At 42.9% G+C, this 23,987-nt stretch overlaps 2 protein-coding genes across 6 annotated transcripts in view; one reads left to right on the forward strand and one right to left on the reverse strand.

Annotated features, from left to right (window-relative positions):
• The window catches only part of LOC147021355 (granule associated Rac and RHOG effector protein 1-like), a 32,841-nt gene extending 26,474 nt beyond the window's left edge, over positions 1 to 6,367 (forward strand). The window contains 7 exon segments of the mRNA XM_085890436.1: positions 2,115 to 2,221; positions 2,384 to 2,509; positions 2,624 to 3,396; positions 3,560 to 3,749; positions 3,852 to 3,968; positions 4,133 to 4,211; positions 4,443 to 6,367. Of these exon segments, the coding sequence (XP_085746562.1) occupies positions 2,115 to 2,221; positions 2,384 to 2,509; positions 2,624 to 3,396; positions 3,560 to 3,749; positions 3,852 to 3,968; positions 4,133 to 4,211; positions 4,443 to 4,754 (1,704 nt within the window). The 3' untranslated portion in view covers positions 4,755 to 6,367.
• The window catches only part of LOC147021356 (protein LSM14 homolog B-like), a 79,621-nt gene continuing 61,412 nt past the window's right edge, over positions 5,779 to 23,987 (reverse strand). Inside the window, exons 5-11 of one of the 5 annotated variants that reach the window (XR_015060769.1) lie at positions 23,276 to 23,410; positions 21,582 to 21,698; positions 18,408 to 18,575; positions 18,083 to 18,239; positions 17,305 to 17,575; positions 14,680 to 14,804; positions 5,779 to 7,076 (exon numbers count right to left, since the gene is read on the reverse strand). Coding sequence is in view for 4 of the 5 variants with exons in the window: in XM_085891226.1 (XP_085747352.1) it covers positions 13,091 to 13,135; positions 17,305 to 17,575; positions 18,083 to 18,239; positions 18,408 to 18,575; positions 21,582 to 21,698; positions 23,276 to 23,410 (893 nt within the window). In the remaining variant the exon portion in view is untranslated. The other 4 variants (XM_085891229.1, XM_085891227.1, XM_085891226.1 and 1 more) reach the window with 4 other exon arrangements.

Below are 23,987 nucleotides of genomic sequence, written 5' to 3' on the forward strand. Positions count from 1 at the left end.
GTCTCTTTTTAGAGAACATTACCAATTTCAACACCCCCCTGAGGATTTGCCATTAAAGCCACGCCAAAATGGTTTCTCACCCTTAATCTGAAATGGCGGGTCACCACACCAAATGTGTTTTACAATAAACTTATTCCATAAGAAGGCACAAGACAACAATTAACGGAAAAGCCCGGGACAAAAGATAGACAGACGTGAAAACTGGCAAAGAAATAAGTAAATAAATAAAGTACATCTAATACGTGATCCGGTAAAATGAAAAACCACTTAATACAGCAAATATAATCCAATCAAAATGCACACAAGCATGCTACAGGGCACCAGACGTGGTTCCCATCGTGTGCTGCCTTTTTGGCTGCTGGTTGCATCATTGGTTAGGGCTATGCCGCTGATGCAGTGCTCCTATTACCAGTACACCGGTGCTCATTTTGCCGACCTCGGAAGGATGGCAGGCTGAGTCAAGCCCCTGGTGTTAATTCAGTGGCCAACGGAACTCGAACTCAGGACCCTAGGATCCCAAGCCACCACCCTAACCACTAAGCCAACACCAGGCTCTCGCCAGGCATGGTATTTTGGGCAGACATTATGGTGTTGATGAGTCCAGTATCCACAAAGTAACGAAATGCACTGAAAACATAAGGGGGGTCGTGAATGCTTTGGTTTACACTGGAGCGAGGGTGATTCCCATAAACCACTCCAGTACATGACGCGTGGCACCCTCCACCCCTCCCCCCAGTCGGCAATGGGCTTTGGAGACCAACTTTGAAATGTGGTCTGCCGAAGAAAGATCATGGCTGACTGTGAGACCCAGAAGTATGAATAATGTAACTTCCTCGAGAGGATTGTGAAGAAAGCAGATAGGAGGGTTTGCCAGACGGTCCTTTCAGAGAGAGGTAGTGAGTGTGAGATTTGTCAGTGTTTGACAAGTTTGTGATTTTCATCAAGGTCAGAATAAAAGGAAGAGGCTGCTACCTGCTTATCTTAAGGATGAAGAGTCCTCAGCAAAGAGATGTGTGTGTGTCTCCACCTCATGTGCTGCTTGCTTCTAATGTCATGCCATTTTCCAATTACTTGTTGCTAATGTGTTGATTTAAGTCATTCCTGCTGTTCTCCCTCTCCAGTTCACTCCTACTGGATTAGGCATTTGCAATTTTTTTCCATTGCATTTCCTCAGATATATCTCATTTGTTTTTCCTTGGTACCACCACTAATCCTTTGTCTTGTCCTGTTTGTAACATTAGTGGAAATTGAGGACGAGCCTTCACACAGTTCATAGTTTGCAGGAAACTCACCTCCTTATCACCAGCAATCATGTGTGTTACAGAAAGAACTATAATGGAACTCTACTGAGTGCATACCTCTGCCAGGCTGAACAGTTTACGTTGTGTATCCCACTGATAGGCCAGATCTGGAGCCGGACCTGAACAAAAATCGAATTGACCTGTTCTCGTCACTTAACCAACTCATCCACCTCATTTTGTCATAACTCGTCCACAACTTTCTGAAATATCATGCTATCCTATATATTGTTTTTGGCCCAATCTCACAATTGGTGAAGAATCACATGGAAAATGAAAAAAAAAATTCATATCCGGATTCTAACCACAATCAAATCAATTCGTCCTCGTCACACACCCCACCTGTCTACGAAGTTTCGTCTGAATCCGTCCATAACTCTTGAGATATTGTGCGAAATATCGGTTTTCGCCCCATCACTCAATGGTGAAGAATCACTTAAAAATTCTTGGATCCGGACTGTTGTGTCTCGCACTCACCTCCAAAACTTCAAGCAGGCGGTGCTCTATCATCTCACGTCATCCCCCATTAATCCCCATGATCCTTTCTATCCCCATTGACCCAACTCACTTTCTGGTTGCTGTTTCTCCCCCCCCCCCCCCACTCCTCTCCTCTTTCCTTGCTTATGGAGTCCAGGAATTGTCCTGCTGTCCCACTGTCCCATAGATTTTCTCCATCCCTTTGGGTGATGATGTGTTTTCACATCGAAGATTATTGTCCTGACATTTTCCTGCTCGATCATTGTGATGGGTCTTATAAAAGCAAGCATTAGATTTAGTCTTTTCCTCTTCCATCCCTTCCTCACTTCTCATTGTCAGGTGGTGGTGGATACAGCACATACAGCACAAGCACATGATCGAGAGGCTTTTGCTCCTCAGATATCCTGCGATACCGGAACCATTGTTGTTCAGGTCCCTTCAACTTGGTAAGGAGTCGACTACAAACTGTTTCGTCTGGTAATATTTTCTTGATTCCGAGTTGGATTTTTTTTTTTTTGCACAAGCTTAAACTGTCATGTGGAGTAATTATTTGTGGGTTTATTATTACATAAATAATTCCAAATATTTGGAAACGTGCATGCCGATAGGTGTGTTAAGGAAGACCCAGCAACAATGTCACTATTGAGACGTTGGTTGGATCCTGAAAAGACACTCGTGCTTGTGGATGTCCTGTACGCAGCTACATTTGACTTGGAATTGTGGCATGATGGCAGGTATGGCGTGTTACAAGACCTCCCAAGAAAGGAAACTGCCGTCTTAATATAAAAGATCAAAACGATTATTTGTTGTTTCCAACTGAGTAAACTTGTAACTTATTCACATTACAGAGAGCAACCCTTGCCAAGCGTGCATCTGCAATTGCGTCGAGAACGAGAATTTGCATCTGCGACTCCTGTCAACCCTGCAGCTGCGACGGCCACAGCCAAGGCCGGCGGACTACAACGTACCTTTTCTCGACTCACCTCCCGCTTCGCCAAACGTGCCTCCTGGGCTGGAGCGCCAGCCGCGTCCCTCCGTGACGACAAGCGAACGAAGCCTCGTGAAGTCATCACGCCGGCCACGTTTGGATCCGGCAAACCACCTTCATCCTCTTCAACCAGGAGAGCAGGAGACTCGAGGGGTTGCAAGACTATGCCAGGGCTTGCTTCATATAAATCAGATCCTTGGTCCTTTGCACTAACAGATGGCAGAAATACAAGTTTGCCCAGTGACAGGGAAATGCAAGAGGTGATAGACTTCCTCTCAGGTGTGTCTATGAACAGACCACAAACTGCAAGATGGCAGGTACAGCACAATGAGCGGTCAACATGCTTTTCAAATCGTGGGCAAGTCTCTTCTTCTTCCACAACATCTTATGCACCCAAGGCTGGGAGCATTCCATCGCAAACCTGGCGTTCTCCCCGGCCTAGTTTTCCCAGCATGCCTTTTCCTACAGCCGTGGAGTTCCAAAGGCTGAGAATTTCTGGCTCACCTTTTGACCTTGACGACCTTCAGTTACACAATAGGCCGATGCCAGCTCGGAACAATACGTGGCCAAGTCGAATGCAAGGTGATGGTGCGTGTGAAATAGCCAAGAAGTTTCTCGTGTCAGATCCTGCAGGTGAGGCTGACCATTCTTCTTTTCATTACTTATTTAACTTTGTATTATGTCTGTATTTTTCCACTTTGTCAAATATCCTGGAGCTCACCCTTGGTGTCATGCTCCAACAACAATACCCAGAAGCTTAGGAAAGTCTTTTTCTGTTTCTCCTTCTGTAATCCAGCTGAGAGAGACCCAGAATATGCTCGCTACGTGGCGAATCTGGCTCAAGTCATACAGCAACAGCAACAGCAGCAGAGAGACCACCATCCAGTATCTCCGAGCCCTCTGCGCAATTGGGGATCCATGCCCGAACGTGCTGGGCCAGAACCCGGGCCTCCTTGGTTTCCTACCAGGAACACCAGTACCCTCGGGTAAATAACCTTGTTCTATTGCGAAGAAACACCATTCTGACCTTTACTTTTTAAAATTTTTTTGTCGGTGGGTAGTCGACGAATGCAGTTATGTGGTTGCAGGAGTTCGGATGTGCGGTGGGGGTACGGTGAAGCCGAGAGCGACGCGACACCTCCGGCTTTTGGTTGCTTTTCTATGTTCTCAGGACCAGATATCTCTGCTGCGGTGCATTCTCGGAGGTACTGACGTGGTAGAGAAGACAAGTACCAGCCGGTCGTTTTAATGGTGGTATCGATTTTGCTGTCATGATGTTTTTGTAGGATAGTCATACTTGTACCCGGTTCTGCACATGGGAAAGTCGATGTAACATGTTTTGTTTGTACGGCCGGTTGTTCCTCGACAGGCGGCACAGCAGTGGTGAGGATAAAGCAAGCTCCCTGCTCTCCTCTGTGCTCACCCCCTCTGCTGATCCCAGTTGTCCTGTAAGTTGGTGGAATGAGAAATATGGAGAATAGGGCTTATAAATGGCTTGAAGGGGTCATGGATGGATATTCAATGAGAATGTACACATATTAAGACTTCAATGACACTCATTTGGGTGAATTGCTCACTTTTATTTAAATATTGGTTTCTTTTGATAAACCGAGATTAATGGGATGTTTGCTGCTCTTTTTGGTGGTCTTCAAACCAACACCTTTTGCATTATCCGATAGGACAAGACCCACACTTGGCCACTGAAAACACAGTGGCCCGGCCAGGCTGGTCCTGCGGCCGAGTATGCCCGGCCTCCGCCGCCGTCCTCCCAAACACCCTGGGCAGCACCACTTGCTTCCGTTTTTGGTCCCTCTCTATGGTCTGAGGGTACAGAACTCGCGTTATCTAGCTCTCTGGGACTTGGACGAGGAGTCGAGGATATCCAATGCAGCCCCCATATGAGCGGTCTTCACGTAACTCGCTTTCCTGAAGTATTTGCACCAGATGGTGATCATAAGGGTATGCAACCGTCGTATGAACCACACTTCTGAGGTGTGTGCATTCCTGATGAACAGCAAGGATGGGTGGCTGAAGGATTATCATGGTCATGGAAGTGAACTCGGGATGCCGTTTGCGTGTACACTCAGAATAATGGTGTGATCTTGAGATGTCATGGATTTTTTTTTTTTTGACCGATGAACTGCTTATGGGTCTTAACCAAGGTGCTAAATGCCATGTTAATGTTTGTACCATGTAAAACGGTGGGAATTTGTTGCTGGACCGAACTGGGCCGGTCACAGTCTCTGCTTAAAATTGGGCGAGTGCCGCGCTGGCGCTGCATACTGACCTGGTTTGAGCCATTTTGCTGTTGCTGCTTGGACCCAAGTTTAAAGTGGGGTGGAAAGGTACACGAGCCTGGTCCATGATCCTTTGTTTCCATCTTTTATCATTAGCGTGTGCACGTGGCATGGACCTGTGTTTTACAGTACATTCTAGGCAACTGGAAGGAGGCTTTGTATGGTCCGTCTTTTTATAACTAACATCTTCCTTCGTTCGAGTTGCTGTCACGTGTTCAAACCGTTCATTACACTGCATGGGCTCGATTTGGTAAGCGCGCAAGAACATCCCCAAACATTACGGCCTTTGGCCTACTGGGGTTTCCATGGAGTGTAATGATTTATGGATTTTGCAATTTAGTGAATCGCACCCTTTGTACGGAGTGTGTCGTTTGTGAAAAATCCCTCTGGTTTGGACCAATAGGTTAATCATCCTACGGTCGAAGCCATGAAAGTAAAGGCAACACGTTGCGAAGGTGAGCAGGTCGGATGTAGCACAACCAGCAGGTTTGCCGGGTCTGCTTTAGCCGATGTCACTTGAACTGGGTTTTCTAAAAGTGCATTTACTATTCAAACTGTTTTGTATGTTTAAATCAAATTGCTATTTTTGCACTAATAGTCTTGATTGAAAAACGTTTTGAAGTTTGGAATTTAAAACAAAATCAGAGTAGCACATCACTGCACATGAAGTTCTCATCCGTTTTAAATACTACAGCTAAAAGGTGGACACGTTTTTACAACAACGGTTTTGCATGATCCTCGTGCCAACGTATGACACCGGACTCGTCTCCGCCGTTTCCTCGTGCCGCTTGCGCTCTGGTGTTTGAACCAAAGGTTAAGCTGACCGTCCGGCTAAACGGTGCTCGTCCAGCACGAGGAGTCGCCACACTAAAGCCAAGGCGTCTGTCGCAGAAACGCGTCGTTGCTTCGGTGGCATTTGGAATAAATGAGATGCAAACACTTTCTCTGTCGCCCCGTTTATTAAAGCACTTCATTGTTTTGTGCAAGGTGCAATACACTCTGCTTTTGTGTGAAAATAGCTTTTGTTCCCTTATCATAGAAACATTCTCTTATTCATCAAGCACTTTATTTCCCCTTGAGGTTGCTATTGATAGGTACATGTTAAAGCAATCCTGTTTACCTGCATTCGCTGATTTCAGTGCACTTTCATTTTTTTGTAATACAGTACATTACATTCCAAGAAGTGAAATCGCACGTACACAGCCCAATACATCCCGTTTCATTCTTGATTTTCTAAATAAAAGCTGTTACTGGAGACCCTTCATTCCCTCAAATTCCAGCCAAGACGAAGATATAACTTTTTTTTTTTTTAAAAACTCATCAATGGCACTTTCTGTAATCATGTGAACTCGAACCCCTCCGGATGGACACGAGCACCTTGGCAGTGCAGAAAACAACCCAGGGACTAAAATCGACCAACGGTGCTCCAGTGCATGAAAGGTTTGACCCAGGGTATATGACCCAACAGCGTGCCAATGTAACTGCACTTTAAACCCCACACTCAATCGGTGCGGTATTCAGGAAGGACCAAATTCTGTACCGAAGTTCATGGAGTGAGGGTGCAGCTGTGGAGGGGTAATCTTAGTGCCATGGTCATGTGACGTTTTGTAATGAAACTACAGTAAAAGCAATATGATGCAGCAGTGACTCATTCTGCCAAGGAAATGTGGCTGCATAATGCAGGTGGGCTGAATGATTCCACGATTTGAACATTACAAAATGCTGATAATTTGAACCATATGTTTTGGCTTTAACACAGGGAACCACTATCCCAGAACCCTTTAAAAAGCTAACTCACACATACCTCTTCCCATTTCATCACCCGCTTGCCCTTAACATTGTTCATTGGGGAAAAAGGGGGACTCTTAACGATGCAGGAAAGCAAAAAAATGCGCTCTACAGCTGATAAAACTGCTGCTTCCATGTCCCACCCCCACCCCCCACCCCACACCATCGGTGCAAATTCACATAGCAAAATGTCCCACCAACCAACGCTCAGATGTTTCCCTTCTCGACCTACGGAGGAAACAACATAAAGAAGTGTACGGAGGAATCAACAAAACAAAATGGACAGACAACATTTATGACAGGTAATTTATGATACTGACCAACCTTTCATTTTCTGAAGGAATCACATTGTGATTTGATTTGCTCAAATACATACATACGTATAATTACAGTAAACCCTCGTCAGACATTGGGGTTGGGTTCCTGGAAAACGGTGTGTTCAGCAAGACCATGTTGCACAAGACTTTATGGGATAAATGGGGATAGGGAAATGCAGTCACAGAACATAATCCAGATAAATATTTTACACCTTTTTGTTAATAAAACCCTCGAGGGAATACCGGTATTTGTCGGGGTGAGGAGTTAATTGAGGCCAGGGGGTCATTGCCTGTTGGCGGGTCGCGGCACAAAAGGTTTGCAAGTTAAAGTCCTCGGATGCATTTGCACAAAAAAAATTAATGCAAGACGATTGTCAAAGGACTTGAACCTGTGTACTGCTTTCTGCAACTCGAAGATGTATGTCCTGTTGCCCATTTTCTTGTAGAAAAGCCCCATTTCGTCGGCGTCGAACACCTGTTCAGGGGCATTGTCTTTTACTGTTATAAACTCCAGGAAGTCGGGCTTGAATGAATGGTGTGTAAGGACTCGTTCTCACGATACTCATGGCTGGCCAATCGATGCTCTACTCATCCTGCCACACAACTTGTCTAAAATCATGATTTTTTTTCTTTGCTCATGTCATAACCTTATGGGGTTTACTTCACTCCACCACCACTTGGAGAGGCTTGAGGTTCCACTGCCATATTGTATTTAAGGGTACAAGATGTGGCTCAACAACGTTGAATTAACAATCTCCTAGGCACAAGCTCACTCGATCAACGCAGTGCGATGCAGACTGAAAACCGTGGGTGGGAGAAGATGGGGGAGACATCACCTCTGCATAGGACATGGTCACAGTGCCAAATTCAAACACGCGTACAAAAATAAATAAATAAAAAACAGTTGATCGTTCCCACCCGCTTCCTTTTTTGAAGCCACCTCCTTTTTTTATTTATTTAGTCAAACATCACGAGGAGAAGGAAAAAAAAATATTACACCCATGACCGAAGGAAGCTGTGCAGTGAAACTGCTGCACCAGTCAGGGCCCTGTCACACCTTGACGTTTTAGCCAGCGTATGGCAAGGTCTCAAAATGTATGTAAAACGCTGGCGTACGCTGAACTATTGATGTTTTTTTTAAGTTTTGGGCATATAATAACGTGTTGGATGTATGCATAACGTATTAGTAACGTACACAGAACGTTTCAATCACATATAGATAACTTATACCAACGAATGCTGAGCGTGTTGTCGGCGTTCACAACCTATGCACGATAGTCTAACTTATGCATAGCGCGTGGTAGCGTATCGCCAACGACCACGTGGCGTAGGCTATTTATAGGCTGCGGCTCGACGATTCAAATCATAACCGCACTAGACATCGAAGTGTGAAGCTGCTGTCACACCTTGACGTTTTAGCCAGCGTATGCCGATGTATGAAAAATTTGCCAAACCAAGCTGGCACACGTCGAATACGTTATGGGTAAGTTTTGTATACGTTAAGAGCACGCTGGCATACGTCGTAGTATGCTGGCATACGTCGTCATACGCTGAGTACGTCGAGAAATTTTCAGCATGTTGAAAATTTCTCGACGTACGACGCACGTTCCGCATACGCTGGCCACAAATTGTAGACACGTTACGCAATCGTTGACACACGTTACTTGTACGTTACTCATAAGTCGAAACATGTCAAGGTAAAGCGTCAGTGTTCCAGACTCCCTGTTTTTTTTTTGTTTTTTTTCTTTGGTATGACGGTGATGTTGACACCGATTTCTAGTGCGGTTATGATTTAAATCGTTGAGCGGCAGCCTATTAATTATATTATATTATAACCACACTAGAAATCGAAGTGTTAACGTCACCGTTATACCGAATAAAAAAAACCAGGGAGTCTGGAACACTGACGGCTAACCATTACATTGACGCGTTTCAACTTATGAGTAACGTGTGTCAACGATCGCATAACGTGCCTACAACACGTTACTCGTAGGTTAGAAATAAGTTTCGGGTACGCTAAACATTACCTCGACGTGTTTTGACTTATGAGTAACTTACAAGTAACGTGTCAACGATCGCGTAACGTGCCTACAACTTATGGCTGGCATTATGCGGAACGTGTGAGTCATACGCTGGCATACGTCGAAAAATTTCAAGCATGGAAAGTTTGTCTAACACCTCGGCGTACTACGAAAAAAAGCCAGCGTACTACGACGTATGCCAGCGTACTACGAAAAAAAGCCAGCGTACTACGACGTATGCCAGCGTGCTCTTAACGTATACAAACTTACCCATAATGTATTCGCTGTGTGCCAGCGTTTTAGCCAAATTTTGCATACGTCAAGCATACGCTGGCTAAATCGTCAAGGTGTGACAGGGCCTTTAGAGTAGCCCCATGGGGAACTGACAGTTACTTCAACAGGCTAAATAATTTTAAAAAACAATAAACAAAAAACTGGAAATGAACAAAACACAATGGGTTAGAAAGCTTCTTCTTCTTCTTCTTCTTTTAGACCGATGGATGGAAGGAAGGACACATGGTATGTTGATGCGGCTTGCACCACTTAAAAATCCATATCTTCATGTACGACTCTTACACCATTCTTTGAATCGATCGTTTTCCCCATGTCGATGCTGAGTTTTTATAACTTATACTGAGTTGGACCAGTAAGTGCTGGTGAGTCGAGATCCCATGTATGTAAATCTGTGTATTAAATGTTTACTCGAGATCTATACAGAAAGATGGCCCAGCCAATAATTTTAATATGCACGAAGTGGGTCGTTTTTTTTTTTTGGGGGGGGGGTATTTCACCATATATTTGTTTAGAACTGGATTGTATTTTTAATAGTCTTCGTGAGTGCGTATGTACGTCACATTTGTTTGGAGGTCTTGACTTGTCTTTTTTTGGGGGGGAGGGGGGGTGAGGGTAACAAAAAAAAAAAAAACTGGTGTGTCGGGTACTAAAAGCCGGTGGCCATTTGGAAAAAAAAAATTCATAATAAAATAAAAAGGGCCTCCTCCTTCCTTCCAAAAAAAAGAATTAAAATCTGGATGATCAACTGTTTTTTGTTTTTTTTAATGATTTGGCCAAACCATGTTTTATGCACGTTTGGGAAATAAGTCGCACTTATTCCCGCATGTATAAATGAATCCACGTTGCAAAAACTAGCATTGGACGAGGGTTTACTGTACATACAGTGTATGTATGTATGTATGTATGTATACAATCACACGTTTGTACAACAACGGTTTCGCATGATCCTCGTGCCAACGTACGACACTGGACTAGTCTCCGCAATTTCCCCGTTCCACCACTTTTTTCACATTTTGGTGTGAACATACATACACACATCGTGCTCTCAGGAAGTATTCACTCACACCCCTTGACTTTTTCACATTTTGGTGTTATAGCCTGCCTTGAAAATGGATTAAATTGAGATTTTTTTTTTTGTCACTGATAGACACAAAATACCCCATCATGTCAAAGTGGAATTTTCTTTAGAAATTTCTACAAATCAACTAAAGATGAAATTTGAAAATCTGAAACAATCTTTCATCAATAAGTATTCAACACCTTTGCTATGACACTCCAAATTGAGCTCAGGTGCATCCAATTCCCTTTGATCATCCTTGAAATGTCTCTCCAACTTGATTAGAGTCCACCTTTGACCAATTCAATTGATTGGCCATGATTTAGAAAGAAACACACCTTTGTATACAAGGTCCCACAGTTGACAGTGCATGTCAGAGCACAAACTGTATCATGAAGTCCAAGGAACTGTTCGTATAACTCCGAGATAGAATTGTGAGGAAGCATACATCTGGGGAAGGGTATAAAACAATTTCTAGTGTTGAAAGTACCCAAGAGCACAGTGAGCTCCATCGTTAGGAAATGGAAATAATATGGAACTACCCAGACTCTTCCTGGAGCTGTCTATCCACCCAAACTGAGCAACTGGGCAAGAAGGACCTTGGTCAGGGCGGTGCTCAAGCTCACTCAAAAACTCAATGACCACTGACAGAACTACAGAGTTCCTTGGCTGAGATGGGAGAACCTGCCGGAAGGACAACAGTCTCTGCAGCACTTCACAAATCGAGGCTTTATGGGAGAGTGGCCAGACGGAAGCCACTCATGAGAAAAAGGCACATGACAGCACACCTGAAGTTTACAAAAACACTTGAAAGACTCTGAGAACATGAGGCAAAAGATTCTGCGGTCTGAGACGAAAATTGAACTCTGTGGGCTGAATGCAAAGCGATACTGTTACGGATTTGGAAGTTTACTGCACTCAACATACAGGTCCTATAGCTAGCTCAGTTATATCGATAAGTAAATGTGGATAGATGGCTCCCTTTTCCCTTGTCTAATGGGAAATTAAATGTTCCTGCGCTGTGGAGTTATTTTAATAGTCAGGTTTCTTTTATTTTATTTTTACACCACCATCAACGCCAGCGTCATCTTCCCATCGCTCTGCTCGACGCCATTGTCTACGTGTGTTCGATGACGTACGGGGGCGGAGATTTCATCACCTCAGATCGAGACTCCTCCCAGAAGGGCAGGGGCAGGCCCCTTGTCCAACCAGGAAGCTCAGCACCTCAGGCTGGCTCCGCCTTAGCCAGATAGAGTGTTTGGCCCCGGCCAATCTGGAGGCCGTGACGAGTCGTCCGAGAACGGACCATCCAATGAGGAGAGAGTGGCGAAAAAAGGAGGTCTCTCGTGCCTGAGCACAAAAAGGAGGGGTGGTCTGGACGAGGGAGAGGGAGAGACGGTGTGCTGGTGGCAGCAGCATTCGCAAGTTCGGAGGATCGTGTGTGAGACATCCCTGGTGGGAGAGGGCGTTTCAGTCCAGGCAGTTTCGAACCTGGCATCCCAGGCCAGTGAGTGGTCGTTGACGAGGGCCCTGCAGACGGTCGTGGTTGTGGGTTCGAGTCCCGTCCCCCCAAGATCGCGAAGACCACACAAGGTGGACAAGTCCGAGACAGGCCTCAATAAAGACCGCTTTTGGTCCGATTCTTTTGGGTGTGTGTGTTTGTGGCGCCAGTCCAATCAGTAGGAAATTGTATAAGTGCCGTGCTGTACATAAGTGCCTTCTATATTCGGATAACTCTGCCCTAACATGCTCCCCTCATTTCCCTATTGTTAAAGATAAACCCCATGTGTTAAATGTATCAGTTTGTTTTGTGTTTCTTTTATTGGGTTAACACGGTACGTGTTGGAGAATTAGCCAGGCGGTTGCCGCTATAACGGGATATTTGGACCGATGGGACTTTGGTGACCATACGCTCGGGTCACACACGGTTCGAGTACGCTAGCGGCTCGTTCCGTACGGGTGTCGTTGAGGGTGTGGAGACTCGGTAGATCACGTGGTTATCTAGGTATTTTGAAAACTGGCAAATAACCCTGTACCACATGGTAGAAATATTGACGCTTCACGGTCCAATAAGGGACCCGTACTCTTCAGAGTTTTCTGAAAAGGTATAATATAAATTCCAGGTGAGCGGCGGAGTCGACTCTGCGGCTCCATCTAGCGGTCGTGCTCGTCGCCGATACCCGGCCCCGTAATAATACATCTGGCAGAAACAAAGCACAGCTCATCACCCATCAAACACCATCCTTACTATGAAGCATGATGGTAGCAGCAGCATGCTATGGGGATGCTTTTCAGCGGCAGGGACTGGGAGACTTGCAAGGATAGAGGGAACAATTAATGGAGCCAAATACAGGCAAATCCTTGAGAACCTGCATCAAAAGTCATTAGACTGCGGTGAAGATTTATGTTCCAACAGGACAATGACCCCAAGCATACAGTCAAAGTAACACTGGAATGGCTTCAGAACAAGAATGTGAAAGTCCTTGAGTGGCCCAGCCAAAGTGCAGACTTTAACCCCATTGTGAATATGTACAAAGACTTGAAGATTGCTGTTCACTGATGCTCCCCATCCAACTTGACAGAGCTTGAGAAAATCTGCTGGAAGAATGGGAGAAAATCCCCAAATCCAGATGTGCAAAGCTGATACAGACAAACCCAAGAAGACTCGAAGCTGTAATCGTTGCCAAAGGCGATTCTACAAAGCATTGACGCAGAGGATTGAATACTTATTGTTGCAAGTCATTTCAGCTTCTCATTATTCATTAATTTGTAAATATTTCTTTAAACATGTTTTCACTTTGTCATTATGTGCTATTTTGTGTAAATTAGTGACAATTTTTTTTTTAATTTAATCCATTTTAAATTCAGGCTGTGACAACAAAATACGACAAAAGTCAAGGGGTGTGAATACTTTCTGAAAGCACCGTACATATCTGGTATTCACAAGTTATTGTGCATCTTAAACTTTTATAACTTTATGATAGAAACTGTAAATGCAACATGAAAAAAAATCATTCATAAAATTTTGTTCATGTCAATGTTGTTGTGAAATCCACAATTCCTGTGGGTGTGTTGAGTTAAAATTTTCTGATGAGGCAACTTCTACATCAGTGGTGAAGTCAACCACCACAATTACCATATTTGGTTCTCGGAACGATGACAATTAAATCTTTCACACCACCTTGTACCAGCAAGACGAGGCTCCCTGCCACTCTGCCTTGACTGTGCGACGATTCTTGAATTACGTCTTCCCAGACATGAACCAATTACGAAATATGGCGGCTATGTTGAAGCCGAAAAATTTGAACTATATTCAATAAAAAAAAACTTTCTAAATTATGCTTTCATGCACCATTTACAGTTTGTTTCTATCTTCTGTATATCAAAAGTTATAAAAGTTCAAAGTTGCACAAGGACTTTATGGACACTGTACAAAGAGGGCACATTGAAAAGTAATGCCAATTATTTTTCTCCAAAACAGGTAAAGATTTTCAAATGAAACAAAGTGCAGTCCGCACATTACTTCTTCCCACCATTAGGTGCAAAGTTTTGTGATTCTGACACGACGTCTCAGTGCTGCATTATTCAAGACGGCAGAGGTCAGCATGACTGTCAGTACTATGGAGATGATAGTTGGGTGCACCATTATGATCCTGAGAGTAACATACGGTCAATGGAGTCCTGCCACAAAGGATCACCGACTCGGCTCCGTCACGTTTTCATCTCTTCCCCCAAATTTGAGGAACACCTTCGTGGAGAACATTTTTCTTCCAATGATACCGCTGTGACGGGCTGGTTAAATCAGCAGGCCCACAGTTCTACGATGATCGTATCATAAATGAATGTTGGCAGAAATGTGTAGAGCCAAGCGTCAGCAACGTACGGCACACATGCCATGAGTGGCACACGCAATAAAACTCTAATTAATGGTGAAGAAACTAAGTTGTAAAAAAAAAAAACCGATTAAAAACTATGCTTGACTCCTTTGTTAATCTCCAAGATAAAAACAAGAGCTTTCCTTGGTTAACATCATTTGGAGCCTTTTTAAAGAAAACGTCCAGTTTGGATTGTGTACCACTAAAAATTTTTGCATCATCTCTCTCCCGATAAAATGACAAGCTGTCATGTATGATCCGTGATACCTTGACTGATTGATCGGGAAGATTATCTTCAGAGTAAGTGTCTTGATAATCTCATCGGCGAGATTAAAAACATGGCGCAGATTCTTCGTTGTTCATCCCTTGGGTTCCTGTTGCCCATTATCCTGCTGGCAATGGATATACGCACTGTATGGAGATACAGTATGCATGTGACAAACTAAATGCATGCAACAGCCAAAAAAGGCAAATGCATTCTCCACGAAGCACACCATGATGTCACAGCACTTACCAACGTGCTATTTAATCATTTAAACTCACCGAATGATGCAAGTGGGGAACCATTCGACCGAGAAAAAAAAATAAAATAAAACCAATAACACTGACTGCCTGTACTACATTATGTTTCTTTTCTGTGACAAGAGACTGTGCCCCTGCTATGATGGAAAACAGAAGGAATCGAGCTGTTAGATCATGTAATCCAATTTTGTAAAGATCATCGAGGATTAAATTTGCCACCAGACGGTAAATTTTCATTGTATTATTAATCAAGAACATCTTTGTGCCAAGATTTTTAATTCTGAGCTAAATAATGTGATGACGATAGTGGTGAAGATAATGAATTTTCTTGTTGCTCAATCTGCCTTGATGCATAGGCAGTTTCAAGTTTTGCTTGAGGAGATGTACAGTGCGTACAAGGACATTCCGCTTCACAGAAATGTCCGTTGGCTAAACCGTGGGAATGTTTTGGCATGCTTTGTGGACTCTCTTGATGCAATCAAGATCTATTTGTCAGAAAAAGGTCAAAACTACCCTGAACTAGTTGATAACAAATGGGTCATGAAATGAAACTAATGTTTCTGACATCACAAAACATGTAAACAAACTAAACCTCCATCTGAAGGGTGTAGACCAAACTGTTATGGGTCTTTTTGAAATATGGAAGGCATTCCCTGAAAAACTTGCTGTTTTTTTTTTTCTCAAGATATTGACACCTCGACTTTCCACCGTTTCAAACATCTGAAAGAACTAATCGACACCACATCATCAGTGTTGCTGAGATTGAAATGTACACGCCAGAACTCGCATCAGAATTTTCCATCACATTTCAAGATTTCCAACGTTTTTGGCCCGATGTTTTCCTTTCTTATTAAACCAGACAACTTTGATATCAGCAGCATGGGTTTGACTTTCAGTGGATGGGTGTTGATTTCAAAATGCAGCTCTGAATTACAATGCTCAGACTTACGGGCCTCAAAGTTTCAGGATCTGCAGCACACGCTTGAGGCTACCGCGAGAGATCACGGGCTCTCTATCCTGACCTGTTGGAAGTCCTTGCCTGTGATTGACTGTTTGAAGAAAGTGGCATTTCACTGCTCTCAGCATTTGGATCTGCATACTTATGAACAGATATTTTCACATATGAAGTCAGATCTCTGCACTTCCCCCTGTAGCCGGTTAACAACTGAACACTCGGATACTAATGTGTCAAACTAAGAACCCGAGATTGTTGAACTCAGCAAGGACAAAGATCACATGGAAAGGTAAGATCTGCCTTTTAATTTATTTATTAATGAAGCTGCTAAAATGTAAGTAGGACTATTATTGATGTTAAAAATGTATTGATGGCACACAGATCCATAAAGAGTGATGTTGACTAATGGTGTGCCAATTCTGAAAGGTTGCCAACCCCTACTGTAGTAGTGGTAATTATGTTGACAAATAAATATGCACCATTGTAGAATAAAGACTGATGTTCGTATCTGTCTGTTTCATACGAATATCTTTACCTGTTTTGGAGAAAGATAATAGAAGGAATTACCTTTCAACACACCCTTCTATATACAGGTAAATTGAAAGGTCACTACCTATTTTTAAAATGCTGTTCTTGAGGTACAAGTCACAAAGACATTTTAATCAAATTTTGTCTGGTAGAATATTTTATACCATTTTATATCATGCACTACAGTTTTTGTTTTTGATAAGTAATGGCTGGGCAACTGAGTATCAGCAACAGAGCAAAAATTGCAGCCAGATATGAAGTATGGAGGTCAGTGACAGCTGTTCAGAGATGGTGGTGAACTGAATGAGGAAAGAATGCAACGATGAATCCTAAAACCATTAAAAGTTGTCACCCAAAACCGATAACATGATCTGTAGCTGAAACAAAAACTGTAGTGCATGATACACACACCTGCAAATCAACATGTATGATACGGAAGACCAAGAAGGAACCCGAAGAAGTAAAGAGCAAAGACGGAGTCATCAAGAGGAACCGGGATAGGATTCAGGTTTCAGCGGTTACTCCACAACCCTCAACCCATCCAGGCACAGCCAAGTGAGCCTTACAGAAAAGTTTCTGCAACAATTCACTTCTGAGAGAGATGTGTAATGAAAGAGGAATAAAGAGTAAAAGATAAAAGGGATGAAAAAACAAGAATTAGAACGAATAAAGAGAATTGTGAAAGAAAAAATATAGAAAGAAATGTGAAAGGAATAAAGACGTCAGGAAGGATCCAGACAGATAGATTTCAGCTGCTACTCCCCAGGCTCCCATGCAGCAACATGTACAAGCTACCAGAGATAAGTTTGACTTGTGCAAACCCGAGATGATACAAATGTTTTGAACCACTGAAAATTCAACAAAAGTTACACTTTATTAACACTCACCTTCTGTTCAACATCCGTCCACAAACGGCCTCCACCACGTGCGCCCCTGTCACCTCCAATGAAACCACGACCTCTGTCCCCGCCACGGCCACCACCTCGTGGCATGGCACCATAGTGTCCCCTGAAGTCACCTCTTCCTCCTCGCCAACCCCCCCGCCAACCACCGCGGCCCCATCCTCGACCCCAATACCCTCCACGTCCCCAACTATGTGACACACCGAAGGTCTCGACATTCATCCGTCGCTCCTCCGCCCAGGTATTGCGTCGATCTCTGCAACATTTGGTTGTGGGGGGAAGGGGAGCAAAGAACCCGGGACCAGTTAACACTTCAACAAGGCAGATACTTGTGGATAGGCAAAAGCAACCTGTAACTTACTGTCATAAGCTCGCATGGGGAAGTTAACATTTGTTCTCCACATGATGGAGTTTAAAAAAAAAAAAGTTTCTCGAATTGCAATTGGTCTGACTTATTTGGGAAAAATGGAACATGGACTATAAAATTAATTGCAAAGTATAAAGCAACTTAAGGTTGTTCTCTGTCCTCTTGCGTTTGTCTTTCTAAAGGAAAAGTCATGGTGTGTGCTTGCAAAAGGACTAGTGTACAAGGTAGGCCGTGCAAGCAGTGGTGTGGAAAATACTGCACAAGGTAAATATTGTGCACTCCACATTTTTGAGTATAAGAAATGAAGTGTAGTGTAGTGTACAAGGAGTGGGGTAGTGCAGTGTCATAACGACCAACAACCACCAAAAAATATCGCTCCACAATTGGTTGGTTCACCTTGTATCAGCATCACGGGAGATCGCGTCAAAGAACGACTTTGTCCTGTCATAGTAAGCGGGTACTGGTACGGGACTTGCCAGGTCTGGACCAGATTGTGAATGAATCCCAGGTTCGATCACTTCCTCTCCATTCTCCACAGGAATATCTCGATCAGCTGAAACATTCCCGAACAGGTAGCACAATAAACCGACGATCCGAGGAGGATCGCTAGATCATGACGTATAAGGTTTTCACCGACGAATGATCATGAATAGAAAGACAAGGCACTAGAGTGTGAAAAGGAAACAATGTGATGAAGATTAATGACGTGTGCATGTCTGACCCTTTATCTTCATCTTGGTTTGTATTTCCTTTTCGAGATCCTCCTTGTTGAACTGTGCGTTTGCACTTTCAAAATCAAAGTCTCCATCAAACTTTATTGGCTCCGCAGACTTCCTGGAACCTGAACGACCACGTGGCCGGAAACCGTCACGGCCCCTCCGCGGCATTCCTAGGAAAGAGCGACACCGAACCCACCAGCCTGTTCATCAAATTTAGCAGGAATGGGACATCACCAGGGTGTTTATGTATATGTACATATCTTTTTCTTAATTTTAAATACACCATTTAGGGGAGGGGAGTGCAGGGGGAGGGGGGGGTGGATAAACACAGCAGTTGAAAGGTGGAAAATATAAATATGCAGACAACCTTCACCACCTTCTGATGAGACACCTCACAGACATCACAATCACCACCTGTATACATTCACTGATCCATACCTCAACTACCTACCATTCGTGCTAATATCCCTCTACCACTAGCTCCAACGCCTCTAGGCACCTATCAAATTCAAATTTAAACCTATCAACTGTTTCTGCTGCCACTACATTTCTAGGGAGACCATTTCATGCATTAACTACTCTCTGAGTGAAAGATTCCAACCCTACGTTCATCTTTAAGGCCCAGTCACACCTTGACGTTTGAGCCAGCTTATGCCGATTTTTGGAAAATTTGTCCAAAACGCTGGTACACGTCGAAGACGTTATGGGTAAGTTTTGATAACATTGAGAACACGCTGAAAAACACTGCCATACGTCGTTGTACGCTGGCTTTAAACATTGTACTTTTCGGTTATCCTTAAATTTTCCATACTTGAAATTTTAAGACTTATGCCAGCGTATGACTCACACGTTCCGCATAACGCTGGCCATTAGTTGTAGGCACATCACGCGATCGTTGACACACGTTACTTGTGAGTTACTCATAAGTCAAAACATGTCGAGGTAATGTTTAGCATACCCGAAAGTTATTTCTAACCTACGAGTTACGTGTTGTACTCACGTTACGCGATCGGTGACACACATGGACACACGTTACTTGTAAGGTGCTCATAAGTCGAAACACATCAAGGTAATGGTTAGCGTCAGTGTTCCAGATTCCCTGTTTTTTATTTATTTATTTATTTATTTTTTCTTCCTTCCTTCGGTATGATGGTGATTTTGACACTTCGATTTCTAGTGTGGTTATAATATAATATAATTAATAGGCTGCCGGTCAACAATTTAAATCATCACCGCACTGTACACTGAACACCGTCATACCGAAGAAAAAAAAAAACCGGGAGTCTGGAACACTGACGCTAACCATTACCTTGACGTGTTTTGACTTATGAGTACCTTACAAGTAACGTGTGTCGATGTGTGTCAACGATCGCATATCGTGCGTACAACTTATTCCCATCGCATGCGGAGCGTGTGTCATACGGCAAGTACGTCGTAAAATTTTCAACATGTTCAAAATTACAAGACGTACTCCACTTACTACGACGTATGATAGCGTACTTTAGCGTTCTCTTCACGCATACCAAACTTACCCATACCGTATTCGACGTGCGCCAGCGTTTTAGACGCATTTTTCAGAGGTCGGCATATGCTGGCAAGATCGCCAAGGTGTGACTGCGATGTTGACACTTCCATTTCTGCGGCGGTTATGATTTGAATCGTTGTGCGGCAGCCTTTTAATAGGCTACGCCACGAGTTCGTGGGAGATACGTGCAACGCGCTATGCATAAGTTAGACTATCGTTGGGCATAGGTTGTGAAGGCCGACAACAGGTTCAGCATTCGTTGGTACAAGTTATCTATAACACAACGAAACGTTCTGTGTCCGTTACTAATACGTTATGCATAAGACCAAGTCGTTATGAATACGTCCGAATCTTTAAAAAAAAACATCAAAAGTTCAACGTAAGCCAGCGTTTTACATACATTTTAATACATTGCCATTGCTGGCTAAAACGTCAAGGTGTGACTGGACCTTTACTCTCAGGCTGTGGCCCCTGGTCGAATCACTGCCCATTCTGCTAAAAAAAATCTTCTGCACGAGATTATACACCCTTCATGATCCGAAACATCTCCATCAGATCCCCTCACAATCACCTCTTTTCTCATGCATACAGTCCTGTCTATTTCAAACGCTCCTCACAGCTTAGTCTAGCTAGGCCCGCTATCATTCCAGTTCAGTGGTTTGCAACCCATGGACCACATGCGGCGTGATCAACACACTGCTGCAGCCAAAATGACATCCTGTTAGAAAAACTGCTTCGGACAAAGGGAATTGCTTAGTCTCCCAAGAAGTTGTGTCAAACCAGATTGATTGCAACAGTTCTTGGATTTAGTTTGATCATTTAAAATGTGCTTTGTAGACATGAGAGAGTTTGTATGTGCTTTGGAGACATTACAGAATATTGATTTACATTTTTACCATTACAAAACTTTTTTTTAATTTTTATTGGATACACAGGAAGTAAGTGGAATGGATGATACGCACGTAACACAATGATAACTGCAAGTGTGGTCCACTATCGTAAATAGGTTGCGAGAACTCCCGATCTAACACTACCTGCTTTGATTTATAATTTATCCCCCCACAAATACAACCTAAAACCCAGTTTGCTTTATCAATAGATACCTAGTACTGTCTTATCTGCTTACTCCATCCCTACCCCCCAGCCTCCCACATATCGATTACCATCCCGAGATCCTTCTCCTGTGTGACACGATCCAAAATTACCCCTTGCATCCTGTAATCTCTATTTTCATTGCTCATTCCCAATCCCCAACACCTTACATTCATTCAAGTGCAACTGCACCTGCCAATCTTTTAACCAATCCATTAAGGTATCGACTTAATCTGATCACCACCCCCCTCTACCCACTCTCTTATCTACCTTACCTCCAAGCTTAGTGTCATCTACAAATTTGAAAGCATACTCTTAGCCCCACCGCCAACATAAATGATGTAGAATATGAATAATAACTCAAAATAACTCATCTTTGGGTTGCCCCACCACTTAAACCTCCCAGACTGACATCCATTCACATCACTAATCCAGTTTCCAATCTAGTTACTCTCCCACTAAATATATAATGTATTGTATCACAAATGAGAGAAGGGGGTTTTGGGGAGTGGGGTATCCACAGACAGCCAAACATTTGGGTCAGATCTTCCACACTTACCAGGAGCAGGGGAGTTTGGTCCAGTAACTGGACGAAAGCCACCTCTTCGGCGGTAAGGTGGTCGTCCCTCGGGAGGCCCACCTGCCCGTTGATCGTTCCGTACTGAATTTCCAAAGTCTAATGAAAATATAAATTAAAATCAAATTTTCCACCAAAATGATCTTGTTCACTGCAAATGACAAATGCTTACTCCTTTCCATTGATTTCTGGAGCAACCCTCTAGGTTTGGAGTTTTTGTCCAACTTTGGTATGACTGTTAGTATCTGCCACCTTTCAAAAAGGGTGAACAAGGAGTACAGGTATTAATCACAGTTAACACGATGGCCTAGTCTCACCCAGGAGTAGTTGCAAGACTATTGGAACGCCAGTCTGTCCGCGTTTGCATGTCTATGTCTATCTATTTTGTTGTTTTTTTTAATTAAAAAAAAATTAAAAATCATTCTCTGCAACCGCTTGTTCCATTGATGTGAAACTTTAAACATAGGAGAGACTTCCCATGGAGAATATTTCATTGATAACACTGACATCATAGGTCACATGGTATGGCAGCCATATTGGATTAAAGGGGGAAAAAATTGGACAACGAAACCACTGAACAAAAAAAATGACACTTGGCATATGTCGTAAACTCACCATCGGGTATATATATATATATATATATATATATATATATATATATATATATATATATATATATATATATATATATATATATATATATATATATATATATATATATATATATATATATATATATATATATATATATATATACATACACATTCATAGTGATAACGATGACATCATTGGTGAAGTATTTCAGCCATAATTGGTTGAATCAAAATCCTTGTCCGGATTTTCAAACTTCATATATCTGATCGACAACCCGATGAGAATAAGAATTAAATTTATGATGTCATCGGTCACGTGGTCTGGCAGCCATATTGATTGAAAATGAAAATGTAAGAAAAAAAATCTTCTCGAAAACCACTTAACAGATTGATGCGAAACTTCTCACATATGATTGACTAGCGATTGGGAATATAGTTTGAAATTTTTCTCATATTCACCTTCATTGATGCAATTTACAAAAGTGGTCGTTAAATATCCTCATAATCAATCAATAAAGCTATGGGTAATGGCAATGGATGACATAATCGGGTTCATGGATAATACGGGTATTTGGGCCATAATAATAGCGTGTTCAGTTAATTGATATTTTTGTTCAGAATGAGCATGCGAAGGGCGACAATTTATGCTCCACTAAATGTCGTTCTAGTTACAGGTGATAAGAATAAGCCGATTCGATTTTGGTTAAGGTCCGGATGCAGTTCTGGCCTATCAGTGGGATACAAAACAAACTGTTCAGCCTGGCGGAGGTATCCACTCTACCAAGTGCTGTTTTAGTCCCTTGTTTAAAAATGTTATTGCATTTCTAATGCTATTGTTTGGCCTGAAATAGATGTACTCATTTGAATTGCTGAGGAAGCATCACTCAAGGCAGAAGAAATTAAATACCAAACCAGGAAGTTGTAGAGATAAACACATTGAAACATTACTCAAGCATTTTCAGTATTAGTAGCTTCGTAGAACACATAGATTTAACATTGCTGTTACAGATGATACCTAACCAGAAGAATCCCTGAATGGGTAACTCAATCAGGTGTATACGACCAAGTGCTGAACTTGCTGACCTTTTCTGCTCTCAGACCTTTCAGGTGGATTTGGCAATTGAGGAGTGCCTGAAGCGAGAGTCCTTGATGCTGGCATTTCCTTTCCAGGACTTCTGTGTTCTGAGGTGGCAGATGAGGAAGGCTCCACCGTCAGATCTAAAGCGACAGAAATGCCAAGAAAGCACATGAATGATGATCCTTCGCAAGGTTCCCAGCTCCAATCTATCAAACAGGTCAGCAGTCGCAATCACACACACCATTTGTTGAACCTCCCATCTTCAATACCCCAATTTGTCAGAAAAAATTGGAAAAAAAAATAGTTTTTATGATCACGTCTCCAATGTGGTAAGGTTTCCTTTTCGTGACTCCTGGTCCATTTTAGCTCCTTTAAATTCATGTATATCGGTACGACTGTACTTTTACCTCCTTCAAATTAACCTCTATCAGTGTTACTGTACTTTTACATTGGAGGAGAAGCAGCGGCAATGACAGTCCCTTCCAAGAATACCCCTGCACCCCTTCCGACCTTCCAAGACGACTCTATCTCTATCTCTATCTCTATCTCTATCTCTATCTCTATCTCTATCTCTATCTCTATCTCTATCTCTCTCTCTCTCTCTCTCTGACAACAGAGACTTTAACCACTCATCCCAACTCACTCTCTTCATCATATGTGATGATGCTAATTGGCTGGGTGTGGCAGCTCTCGCCATCCATAGCACTTCAGCAAAGG

Source organism: Eptatretus burgeri, chromosome 8 (genome assembly GCF_056783735.1).
Source record: "Eptatretus burgeri isolate ZD-2024b chromosome 8, Ebu_testis_v1, whole genome shotgun sequence".
NCBI lineage: Eukaryota > Metazoa > Chordata > Myxini > Myxiniformes > Myxinidae > Eptatretus > Eptatretus burgeri.